Below are 12,804 nucleotides of genomic sequence, written 5' to 3'. Positions count from 1 at the left end.
TTCTATAATAAGCGGAGTGGAGCTGAGCTTGAACTTGAAAAAAATAGTTTAAGCTCGAGCAAGTTAAAATATAAGGATGTCAAAAATCTTCATGAGAGCGGGTCTCCATTGGATTCAAATTTGCTCACCACAAATATTTTGGTGGTGATACCACCACTCAATACAAAACTGCCACGTGTTATAAAAATCATGATGTTTTATTAAAAAATTATATTTTAAGTATTCAATTAATTCTATATGACGTGGCAAGTTTTAATAGGGTGATGATATTACCACAAAATAAAAGTGATGAGCAAATTTGAATCCGGTCTCCATTGGATCCAATGATCCATGTTCCTAATGAGAGAGGATTGGGAGATGAGATAAATATTTTTTTATTTAAATTTTTATTGGAGATCAGGGCGGGTACAATGGAGATGATCGGATGAGGATGGGGAAGAGAGGGGCCCAAAATGACCTTTTATGGGCTGATAGTCACACAGAAGCCCATCATAAGTCCAGATTGTCCAGTGTAGTGCTTCGTCTTAGCTTCTTGGTAGGCAACGAACGCAAAGCAAAAGACGGCAGAGATGGAAAGAGAAGGAGAAGACGACGACATAGTTTGCCTAGACGAATCGTTTTTCATCGATGACAAGTAAGACGCTCTCTTTAATTTTGATCATCAGTTTGATTGCAAATATAAGCTAATTCAAATGGATGATGCAGTTACCAGCTGACGACTTTCACTTTTGGGTCTCAAGTTCTTCAACTCCTTTGCCTCCAATCTGCTTCCAGTAAGTCCATCTTTTCAATTTAACCAAAATCCATACGGTCTAATTGCATATTGAATCCATATCTCTGCCAATGCCATCTCTGTTAATTTACTGATCGGCCTAGTACCTCATGCTACATTTTCTCCCCTTTTGAGACGAAACTGAAATTTTATTAATAGAAAGAAAGGCAATAGTGGAGAACAAGTTCAGTTTCAAGGAAGACGATCAAATAAAAGATGCTACTATGCCTGAGTGAGGGATAAAATTACTGTATAGTAAACTTAGACTTTCATGATATCAACTTATCACAGCTTTCCTGCAAGCTGACGCTTGGGGCCTTTGAATTGCGGTTGATATGCAAATTAAGCATCTGGATGCTATTCTCATGAATCTTATTCGGAGTAATGATATTGATTTACACACCCTTTTGGGACTTTGATAGTGAATTGCAAATCCCTGATGAATCATTTTGAGAAAGAAATATGGTGGCAGACATCTTAGCTAAGCATAGTTTGGACAATGATTTAGGAGTATGCAGACTGGACAGGTACCCTCCCTTTGTTAATCAAGTTTTGATGGATGATATTGATGGCCTAGTGAGGCCTAGGACTGTTGTAACAACTTTGGCTGAGTAGGAGCAGTTTCTGTTTCCTTTTTCTGTGTTTTATTGCCTTTAACCAGAAAATAAATTAAAAATAAAATAAAATAAAAAAACTTACCACAGATTTCCAACAGTCCTATTTCAGTCCATCCATATAACCCAAAACCTGCCATTATCCTGCATCCCCAAAGTTTACCTTTCTTGCCTCTTCTTATAACCCTTAAATCATATACTTATTAACCCATTATTCCCTTTATATTGAGCAACTTACATGGGCTGAAAGTAGCACACACATTCTCTTCTTGTGTCCTTGGGCTCTACAGGCCTGGTTCTCTCATCCCCTCAGTTATCGTATCTGACATAGCTGCTATTACGACCCGGGATAGATGGTTACAAGCTATCTTTTGTTCATGTACTAGTTTTGGTCTTCTTACCCTCATGTCCGCACTATGTTGCTTTTACATTATGACACATTTGGAAACACCATTGTCTTTTCAACCACAAGCGTCCAAACCCATGCTTAGTTTCATTGAGGGCTTACTCTGTTGCCATGGAGTTTCCCTTACTCCTATTTTACCTACTGTTCTGGCTTGCGACTCACATGGTTCTCTTCTTGCTGGGCTTTCTTCAAGTCTTCAGGCGACTTCTGCTATGGCTGCTGGGGCTTTAGCCATTAAGATTGGCCTTCAGCTTGCAACAAATCTCTCCCTTTCTTCTTTTGTATTGGAATGAGATCGTCTTGCCCTCATGTCAGCCTTTTAAAATCCTTTCTCTTTGGTAGATTGGACTGCTTCTCAAATTGTTTCTACAATTCGAGTTCGGCTGGTCTTTTTTCCCGTATTAGTGGACCAGCAGACAAGCAAATGCAGTTTCTGATCATGTTGCTGCCTTAGCTTCACGCTGGGTGTGTCCTAAGGATTGGTATGCCAATCCCCCTCCCTCCCTCATGCATATCATGATATTTAATGCTGCTGCTCCTCTCCAAAGTGTTTCAGTGCAGTTTCTTTTTCTTTTTCTGCAGTTATTCCTTACTTTTCCTTTTCATTTTGTGTTTTGTATGTTCTTTGTTGTTTCTTTGTATCGTCAATTGCCAAAAAAAAAAAAAAAAAATAAATAAATAAATAAAAGAGAACAAAAAACTTAAACTTGCGTTGGCTTTTTTGTATTCCTCTGGATCTCCTTCAAAGGGCAATGAAAATCATGGTCAACACTCTGTACTCCCCCTCCCCCTTACCTTTGCTTTGGCTTCTTTTTTATTATTTTTTTATTCTGTTAGAATATAAACAAAACTTAGTGAATAAGAAAAGTACAGCAAATAGAACGTGGACCAGAAGTCCACAAAGTAGGAACCCAAGAGGAAAACATTGCTCTGAGTAAAGCAAAACAGAAGTAACAAATGTGGGACAGACCCTACTCCACTGCAACAGCTTTGCACCCTTGATCACAGCAGCCTTCCAATCTAACAGAATGGAAGAAAGACTGTAGTCTTTTACAGCCTTCGAAATAGAAGCCCAAAGAGCTTCTGATATTTTACTCTCTTCCATAGCTCCTCCACCCCTACACCTGACTAGTCTTCAAAGAATCTTCTGTTTCTTTCAATCCGCAGCACCCAAATGACAGTGAGAACACACATCCCCGTAGAAATTTGGCTTTCTTTCCTTTCCCAAAACTGACATGTGATGACTGAAAAGAGCATGACTCCTGGGTTCTCCCAAGTAACTCTAGCCTCCCTAAATAACTTCTAGAAACAACTTTGTTTTGGAATATTTTCATTAGTCACCAACCAAGCAAGCAGTTAAACTTGAGGGGAAACCTTTCCCTTCCAAATCTGACCAACAGTATGAAAGTATGAGATTCACGTTTTGCAAAGACAGCTGCTATAAGAGTTGCATTGAAATTCACCTTGAATTCTCCATTCCAGCCCCTAGTGTCCCCTGTTGAAGGAAACAAGCATGCACCATTGAGCTTTACTGACGGAGAAGAAGACACTCCCATTGCAAAGTTTTTAAGGTTCCTTCTGAATGCCAAATTCCATCCATAAAGAAATACAGTAACATCTGCTGACCCTGTAGTCTTCTCAAGCTTTAATTGAGGGCCATGATTTACGTTTAGTTCCTCACAATGAAAACCTTGATTTCTATCTGCAAAGAGAACTTCTGTTGGTGATATGGATGTGTTATCGATGGACTATAGATAGTTGGAACATGTTTCGCATTCCTGCCAACAGAAACGTTTTAAATGTTTTATACTTCTGTTGGTGATATGGATGTGTTATCGATGGACTATAGATAGTTTGAACATGTTTTGCATTCCTGCCAACAGAAACGTTTTAAATGTTTTATTTTCTGTGAACCATAGTATACCCATATATTGATAAGGCAATCACCATATGTAGCAGCACTTTTGTACAGATATGGCTGGTGCTATTATTTGTCTCAATGCATAAGCAGTTGCGGGTGCCTTTCTTTCTTTCTTTCTTTCTTTCTTTCTCCCTCAATACTTTATAATTTTCTAAGGTGTCAGCTAGTGTTCAGTTTTTATTTCATAGTTGTCAGCATATTTGAAGGGGAAATTGTAGAATCCCTCAATCATATATTCAAGGTTTGGTGGTACACTGTGCATGCTTTGATTTGATGCCACTAAGGTGAAGTCTTAAAAAGAATGTCTTCCCATATCTTTCCGTACTGTTCATATAGTATCCTGCTGCTATATAATATGTCATCCATGTTAAATTATGTCCTTTGGGTTTGATTGTTATCTTTTTTTTTTTTTTCTTGCCTCAACTCGTAATTCTAACTCTTCTTGGAACAGCTGATTTTGATCTTACAGGACAATTGGTGTGGCCAGGGGCAATGCTGTTGAATGATTACCTTTCTAAGAATGCAGAGATCCTGCAAGGATGCACTGTTATTGAGTTAGGGTCTGGGGTTGGTAAGCACTAGTCTAAGAAGTTCTTTCCTTTTCTGTACAAGGAATTTCCTAATCCTCTTAATAAGTTGACTTACTGAACATTAACAGAGAAGATATATAGCAATGACTATGGTTAGTGAGTTTGGAAATAAGCGGGGTTGGGGAGGAATTCGTGAAATCACCTTTTCCTTGAGGGTTTTGGAGGAAGGTCATATAGCCAATGCGTTCTGCACAGTTTTTGTTTCAGTGTTATTTTGGTCTGAATATACTTTGACTAAATGTACTTTGTTTATTGTAATTGCACTATTTTGTCATTTTATTTTATTGTTCCATAAGTTTTTGACATAAAATGTTCTATTCAGTAAAAACGTCGGCTGATATAGAACACTCGTTTAAAAGTTTATATTTATTCATTGACAACTCTTATTCTTCACAAATCATAGTTGTTATATTTCAATTTTTGCAAACATTACCTTATCATAATTAGGGAGAATGCTCTAGTAACTCTGGATACCACATTCTTTTTGTTATATGTAAAATACTCATATGCACATGCGTGAGCGGCACATTTGCGCGCGCACACGCTCACACAGATTATATAGATATACATTGTATATTGTATATATACATACACACACACACACACACACAATATATTGTGTGTCCACTATATAGATAGATATTGAATATTGATGCAGAACACAGTAACAGTTGGTGAGGTCTGATTAGGGTGGGTTGCGGAATGGTGAGAGATTAAGAAATTAGAATTGTTTTAGAAGAGACAGGGTCTTTAGCTGTAGAAGGGAAAAATAGAATGAGGGAGGTTAGGGGAGGGAACTCAGACACCAAGCCTTTCAGTAAAACTTGAGTTTATTTCATTCCAATCTGATTTGGGTTTACAATAAGTAGCTCTATAATTTGAGTGGGAACAAAGCTTCTGAAAGAATCAAAAAAGTGGCCGGCTATTACACGTGATTGGCCCTATATGCGCCAAGCCCATCACCAATGATTTGAAAAATTGTTGCTGTTGTTTTGGGCGGGGGGGGGGGGGGGGGGGGAAGGAACCTTCCACCTAGAATCGAACCTTTTACCTGCCGCCTAACCCCCCCGTCCTCATCTCGTTCGTATGAAATGAGGCTTTGTTGCATTATATGTGATTGCAATCACTTGGAGTAGGATTATATTGGGCCATCCAAGGAGTAGGCGGGGAACCAAGACCGAACTATTTCTATGGGAGCCGATGCTTTCAGGAATGATACGTGATATTTATAGGCTTAAAATACATAACCCTTAAGAGTCTTAGAACACGAGAATACTCAATTAAAGACTACTAAGAACAAAACTCTTGAATACTCAGACTTATATAGACATAAAGACACACTCAAGGACCCTTGAATACTTACCCTAAGACTTAAATATACTCTTGAAAGAACTAGACGCATAAATACTCCTCATAAAACTGAAAAATAACTCTTGCAAGACCCTTAAACTACCACAGAGACTTTCCTTTTGACCAAAGAAGGCTGGGCATAGTCTTAGGCTTCTGAAGAGGATATTTCTTTTCTAACCAAGTTGTGGCTACTGCATTATATATCTATGGTTCTGTATGCTACCTACTTAGAATGCATCTATTTTGATGAGTATCAAGCGAATCAAATTGTTAGGATCACTCTGCAGTGTTTGTCAGTGTCCAAACTGTTTATGGTTTAGATATCCATTCTTGAGTTATCTCTGCAAATCATCATCAACATCAACCCAATCTGAACATTTAATTTTCATGAGTAAAGGATGCTCATTTCCTTGTTTGTTGCAAACACCAGACTAGTCTAACTTTGCTGTCATATCTAGATGGGTAAATGATATCCAATTTGTTATATGTACATAATTTATGTATTGTTATCTGATTCAAACTTGGTTTGGTTTTTCTAATATACAGGTATTACTGGAATACTATGCAGCAGATTTTGCAGTCAAGTTGTTTTAACAGACCACAATGAAGAAGTGCTCAAGGCAAGGCCATGATAATAAAATAATAATGCCAGGACTGCAGGACATTTGATAGGCCATCTCTAGTGTTCTTTATTTGACTAGTTTATGTTTTCTTTCTCAGATCTTGAATAAAAATATAGAGCTACACGCATCTTCTGATAATCCTGAATACTGTGCTGGTGAGAGCTGGTGAGAGAACAAAGTAACGGTACATATTATGCAGAGAATGTTACTGAAAATTTTCTTCTATGTATGTGCAGGATTAGCAGCGGAGAAACTAGAATGGGGAAATTCTGAGCAGATATCCCAGATTTTACAAAAGTATTCAAGAGGGTTCGATTTGATTCTTGGAGCTGATATATATATCCTGAATTGTTATTCTTTTGCCTTTATAATAAAGAAAGTTGGGATCTATTCAGGGATCCCACAAGTTGACCAAAAAAATGAAAATAATTAGTGATAAGGGAAACCACAAATGTTGTTATAGGGCACTTGTTACTGGATCGCATAAAAGATGATTTAACAGTTGATATCTTTTGATTTTTAAATGGTTTTGAGCTAATATCTACACCCTAAACCTCTTTTAATGCGTTTTGGGAGTGCACTTGTTTGCCTCTGCTATTCCCGTCAAGCAACACAAGTCTGTTCATTGCTCATAGCTCCCTGCTAGTCAGGGGACATGAGCCTTTGGACTAACAGCATTTTTTGGTTTAATTTACGCATCTTTTACAAGTTTTAGTCGTTGCTGGCACTTAGTTGCAGTTTTTTAGTTTTGTATTCCATGTTTCTGGAGTTCCATCATACCAGTGACATGACAGAGACCACTATTTGAGCATTTAATACCTTGTGCATCTTGTGGCTTTTGTTTTCTCCTTATAATGAATTTGATTTTCTTGTGTGATTAGAGTCTTGTTATTCGTCCATTCTTAAACAATCCATGAGTAGCTGAGATACTGCATTTGCAACATAATGGGTTAAGTACAAATCCCTTGACCATGCATACGCTTTCAGCAGTCAAGCATTACTTCACTTTTTGACACTGTGGAAGAACTTCTTCGAGTTAGAAAAGAAGGAAAGTGCAAATTCATACTGGCCTATGTGTCCCGTGCTAAGACGTAAGGAGCAACTTATTATTATTTTGCACATTGTTTATTTAATTATATTTTAAGCATTGCCAAAATAACAAGATCTGAAATTGTTTCAGTTACTGTTTTTGTAGATCCACTGAACTTTTACTTGAAATAATGTTGCATGGTAAATATGCCATTTCCTACTTTCAAAAAATTTTGAACAAAGTATTTTATCGCTAAAATATTGATTTTTGAAGATAATCAAATTCTCAGTCAATATCACATGACCTTAACTAGTAAGTACTCCTAAGAGGAATATCAATTTCTTATTTTATTTTATTTTACTTTTTTGGGTTAATCTTGAATGTGTAGAGGAAGTGATGAGCCCATGTGTGATATTATGTTTTGTTTTTTCAGTTCGGTGTTGCCCAAGTCAGTTGTGGCTCTTATTGATTGTTTGCATGTGTTTGTAGTAATAAGCATGCTCTTTCGAAGCCTATTTCTCATTGTATTATTTTGTGTTTGTGAAGCGCGCAATGATCCAGGATCTTTAAGTCTTAACAGTATCTAGTATTACACTTTTTTTTTTTTTTGGCTTTTTTGTTTATCTTGAATTTATTTACTTATGTAGGGGTGTAAATGGTTAGCTTGGCTCATATGTCTCTTGTGGTTGGTTTTTCTAAAGCGAGCTTGGCCCAACTCAACCTGTCCAAAAACACTAGCTGAACATAAGACAAACTTGAACTGTGTTCAGCCAACTTACAGCCATAACTTATCCTAGAGGGTGAAACCCTTTGTCTGATTGTTTCTTTTTGTGGATCAATATAAGGACAGTTGAATTGGAAATTGGGTAGTTATCTTTCTTTTTAGCTGAACTCTATTGGGAAAAATTGAACAGCTTGAGGTTTCTTGCCATTTACTAAGAACCTTGTTAATCGGATTTTATCATGGTATAATAATCTTTTATCTGCTTTTAGTGATTGAATTGACATTTATTATGAGGTAGAGAATTCTAAGTACCTTATGCTTACATATTATAGAAGTATATCTCCATCAATACCAATTATTTATTTGGTTGACACTCAACTAGATTGAGTTTAAAAGCCGCTAGTCTTCAAGTATTCCATCATTGTATTGCCAGACGTTGCTCCTCTTTAACACATTTACTTAAAATTGAAACTTTGCTGGTGTGGAATCATATCCTGTAAACTAGTTTCATTATTTACTTTCATATTATGACACATATCAACATGGTAGGACTGTTTCTTTCCTTTTTTTTTTTTTTTTCAATCCTATGTGTTTTCCATTTCTCCTTCCATTTCTTATACAAATTTGATTTTATATGTAGCATGGATTCATTGGTCATTAGTGAAGCGGCCCGACATAAGATGCAGATAAATGAATTAGTTGGGACTCGATCCTTCGTTGGCAATCTCGAAGGACTTATCTATGAGGTGAACCTATAGAACCCTGAGCAACTTGCATTCACTTGTTACTGTTGGCGAAAATCACAAGAAAGCTCCAGGTGTTTCTGGTGAACCAACCATGGATGATCTCATTTGTATTTCTCTTTTGAGACAGATAGCTAGGTTTAGTGTCTGTAATTTGAGTTTCTTACCGTAGAAAGCGCATGAAAATTTTGTCAACTATATTCTTTGAATAGTTAGGATTTGTTTGTCTGGTGGTTCAATGATTCTACATGATTCCAAATCTTAATGTTCTAAAGAGTTGAAGTATGAGTTCATCCATTTGAACAACTAGGATTTATTTGCAAAGAGTTGAAGTATGAGTTCATCCATTTGAACCAAGATTTATTTTGAGGCAACTATTTGCGGCTTGTTATTTATTTTTATTTTCCAATAGTCCATCTGAGATTGAGTCTATTGTTCAAGGAAACTTTCTTTGTGCGTGCCTAGTTAAACTAGGTGTAATCATATTTAGTATTGAATAAGAAAAGCGAATCCTACTAGATTATGGTTATAGATTTAGAATAGGAATATGAATCCTGATACCTACCGTATTGTATCATGCAATCCTTTATATATAAAGGTCTCTATTCATTCAATGAAATATAACTATTCTCTCTACTTTTTTTCTTCATTTGTTTCTCTTAAACACGTTATTAGCATGAGCTCTAACCCTAAATCAAAAGCCAAATTCTCTTCTGCAAAGCATCATGCTGCGCAAAACCTTAGAACCCCAAACCCTAGGATACATGCGCGCCATCACTACCACCGTGCGCACCCTAGTGTCGTGCTACCTACCCTATGCGCATACCTGTGCCACCATGTGCCAACTTCAAAGAGAAGACCTACAAGACTCCAAGAACAAAAACCTACACCAAGTAAGATTTATTAAATGTTCCTGCTTTCGTTTAAATTCTTATTATTCTTTTCACCGGGGACTTGCAACCTCCCATCTTTCTGTAACATGGGACGAACTGTGGGGGTTCGAGTTATTTCCAGACGAGGAGTCCGTATAGAGAAGAGATTTGAAATGACCATCAATGTCAAAGTGTCACCTAAATCCAACTACTTGGAAAAATTGTCTTGGGAGCAAAGATTGCTTAATTAGAAACCCTATTGTTTTCATGGGATTACCTAGACTCCGAAACTAACCCTAAAGCCTTTTGTTAATTTCAGGAAAAGATGAATAACCTGAACAAGCTGGATTTCACACCATTAGATACAACGGGCATAGGATACCACAAGTGGGTTCGTGACGTTCGCAACCACCTGAAGGCCCAAGAGATCTTATCTGCTAATCTGAGAGCAACCTACTGCTGCTGTGGAACTTGATCAAGCCGCCACTGATGCCTTAGAGGCCAAGAATGCCAAGGCAATCATTATCATGATTCATTATATGGATGAGTCTCTTCAATCCAAGTACCTCAATGAGGCGGACCTTAAAAGGCTATAGATAGCACTTGAAGAATGGCTTGGCAATGTCAGTGAATTGTTGCTTCCTGACCTAGAGACGAAGTGGCAAAATTTGCGCTACTGTGACTATGCCTCAGTCCTTAAGTAGAAATCGGAAGCACTACGCACAAAATTCTTAATGGAATTTTGTGAGAAGAACATCACAGACACTATGCTGATTGAGAAGATCCTCGCATTATGTTGATTGAGAAGACCTTCCCAGTCTCTGATTATCAAGTTGCAAAGAACTATCGTTTGGAAGTCAAGGCAAGACGGATCACAAAGATTTCATGAATTGATCTCTGCTTTATCTATTTCTAAAAAGCATGAAAGATCCTTCTGAAGAATTATGATGCGAGGCCACCCTCCCAAGCTCTCCAAAAGGCTCCAAGAGAACAAGTAAGCACATATTGTCCCACATCTAAAATATGTAAATGGGAAGAGACCTCTCTTAGAAAAGAAGTCATCCCCTACTTAGAAGAGGATGTGATCCATGATCCCCACATTTGTATTACTACAAAGGCTACTAAGCCTTACTCATAATGACATCTCTAAGTGGATGTAGCCTTGCCTCATAGTGTGATGCCCTGGAAATTCGTATTTATTTTAGGAGGATTTTCTGGAATCTAATTTGTGGTTGTTGTACGATTTCGTGGCTCGTGGATGGAGCGGAAGTGTTTCGGACGAATTTTTATTTGAAAAGAGTGACTTTAGGAAAGGGGGGGGGGGGGGGGGGGGGTTCAAGGTTGACTTTTGATACGTTGGGATTCTCCAAAAACTTTCTTCACGAAAGTTGTAGAGCGCGTCGATACGAGTTCGTGAACATGTGGAACGCGTCAATCGGAGTTTGTATGAGGAAGTTATGGCTTTCAGAAAAAGTTTCCGTTTTAGTATAAATAGGGATTTTCCGAAAATTATTTCATAAATTCCAATTTTCCATTTTTGGAAACTCCTTTCTCTCTCCTCACCTAGCGCGACCTGACCCAGACACGTGTGATCTGACCCGAGTTTTCCGGCTTTTTCCGACGTCCTCCTCCGACGAGACCAACGCAGACGTGGTCGCCGAAGTCTCGCCGTCCTCCCTTTGGTGCTCAATGGTGATGGAAACCATTGGAAAGTGGAGATCGGAGCAGCTACAGTCGAAGCGATCGGGACCCGGTCAGAAGTTCACTTTTTCGGCAAAGTCTCGACCGATCCTTCGTGGTTTTGGAATCTCCTCCTCCTGTTGATCATCCCTATATCCGCCTTGAGGGACGATTTTGTGTGTGGAGTGAAAGATCAAGATTTGAAAATCAGCGATGCACAACTAATCTGGGGCTTGATTAGACGGCAGCGATTGGCCGATCTTGCAGGCTTGATCTAGGACGATCTAGGCCGAACCAGACTTAGCTCCAGGTATGAAAGTTGCTCTACTCTTCGTGATGAACATTTCTGGATGGCTTGGTTGTTATGGTTTTGAGTTTTGGCCGGTGGTGGTTGCACCACCAACTGTGGCGGCCTTCAGGGGTAAGGGATAGTTTCTGGTATTATACATTTTCTACTCGTCGATACGAGCGTTTCAATATATAATATGCAATTTTTGGAGATCGTATGATCATATTATGATTTTTACGGTTTTGGACCGTTCGATGTTTCGATCCATGAGGATCCGACTATCCGATCGACTTGTGGTTTTGGCATATCGATCGTAGTAGCATTCCGGAGACTGTGGGTGGTCTCGGATGAGGTTTCACCTAGATTGGCGTTACTCTCAGGGTTGTTCGATTAGGGGATTTGAACTTTAATCACTTGGTGATTTGTACATTGATGTGAGGCCATTGGTGATTAGGTGCTTCTCAAGGTGATTTGGACGAGTTGTTGGTGTGAGTGTTAGTTCGGTTCTGTATTGAATACGCAGCGGGAGTTTTGGGGTGAGTAATCTCACAAGGTTCATTAATGAACGGAATACCCTTATCGTTTTGAGAGTTATTTAGTAACTACAAACTATAGTTGGTATTAGTAGGCATTCCTGAGCGGATGACTACGTGTTTATATATATATATATATTTACGTGAAATATATATGTTTTGGTGGATTTGTGGATTTATGGAAACAATATGCATGAATGATGCGTTTTATTGTTTGTGATGTGACTTTTCGGAAAACAAATGGTGGGAAATGGTATTTCTATTGTTTTGAAAAGTGTTTGAGGATTTGAGAGTCACAGGTTGTGATTTCTCCTTTTGGTTTGATTTAACGTTTTGATCTGACGACCGGTGGTCTGAGGATTTGAGAGTCACAGGTTGTGATTTCTCCGTTTGATTTGATTTAACATCTGGGGTCCAGTGCGACTCGTTTAATGTTTTGATCTGAGAGTCAGGTTGGCCTAAGGATCCGGGGTTGCAGGTTGCATCCTCATGGCAACGTTATATCGTAAGGTTGAACCTTGGCCGGGTGACAGGTTACGATTCAGTTAGAGCTCTAGTCTGTCTGCCATCTTACCTCGTGGATCTAAGTAGGTTACTTACGACTCCTGGGTATATATTTTGTCCAGGTTGGACTAAAGAATCATATTCTATTTGTTA

The 12,804-nt window shown here is 38.3% G+C and overlaps 1 protein-coding gene across 2 annotated transcripts; it reads left to right on the top strand.

Annotated features, from left to right (window-relative positions):
- Positions 1 to 478: 478 nt before the first annotated feature.
- Positions 479 to 9,148, top strand: LOC112166376 (protein N-lysine methyltransferase METTL21A). 2 transcript variants are annotated; one of them, XM_040506935.1, is made up of 8 exons: positions 479 to 634; positions 706 to 773; positions 4,165 to 4,284; positions 6,200 to 6,273; positions 6,374 to 6,437; positions 6,513 to 6,614; positions 7,256 to 7,367; positions 8,671 to 9,148. In XM_040506935.1, exons 1-8 carry the CDS (start codon positions 570 to 572, stop codon positions 8,786 to 8,788), a joined length of 723 nt encoding a protein of 240 aa, XP_040362869.1. In that variant the 5' UTR covers positions 479 to 569; the 3' UTR covers positions 8,789 to 9,148. The 2 variants fall into 2 exon arrangements, with proteins under 2 accessions (XP_040362869.1, XP_024158984.1); XM_024303216.2 differs by having other exon boundaries at positions 480 to 634; positions 6,374 to 6,431.
- Positions 9,149 to 12,804: the final 3,656 nt, after the last annotated feature.

The sequence above is a fragment of the Rosa chinensis genome, chromosome 5, assembly GCF_002994745.2.
Source record: "Rosa chinensis cultivar Old Blush chromosome 5, RchiOBHm-V2, whole genome shotgun sequence".
NCBI classification, from domain to species: Eukaryota; Viridiplantae; Streptophyta; class Magnoliopsida; order Rosales; family Rosaceae; genus Rosa; species Rosa chinensis.
This window is presented reverse-complemented; position numbering and strand designations above follow the sequence as displayed.

Bases quoted from the DNA above. Each gene is read 5' to 3' on its own strand.
- LOC112166376 (XM_040506935.1), top strand. From the start codon at position 570: ATGGAAAGAGAAGGAGAAGACGACGACATAGTTTGCCTAGACGAATCG. The intron at 774-4,164 runs GTAAGTCCATCT...TTCTTGGAACAG, and splicing joins TTGCCTCCAATCTGCTTCCA to CTGATTTTGATCTTACAGGA. The intron at 7,368-8,670 runs GTAAGGAGCAAC...TTTTATATGTAG, and splicing joins TATGTGTCCCGTGCTAAGAC to CATGGATTCATTGGTCATTA.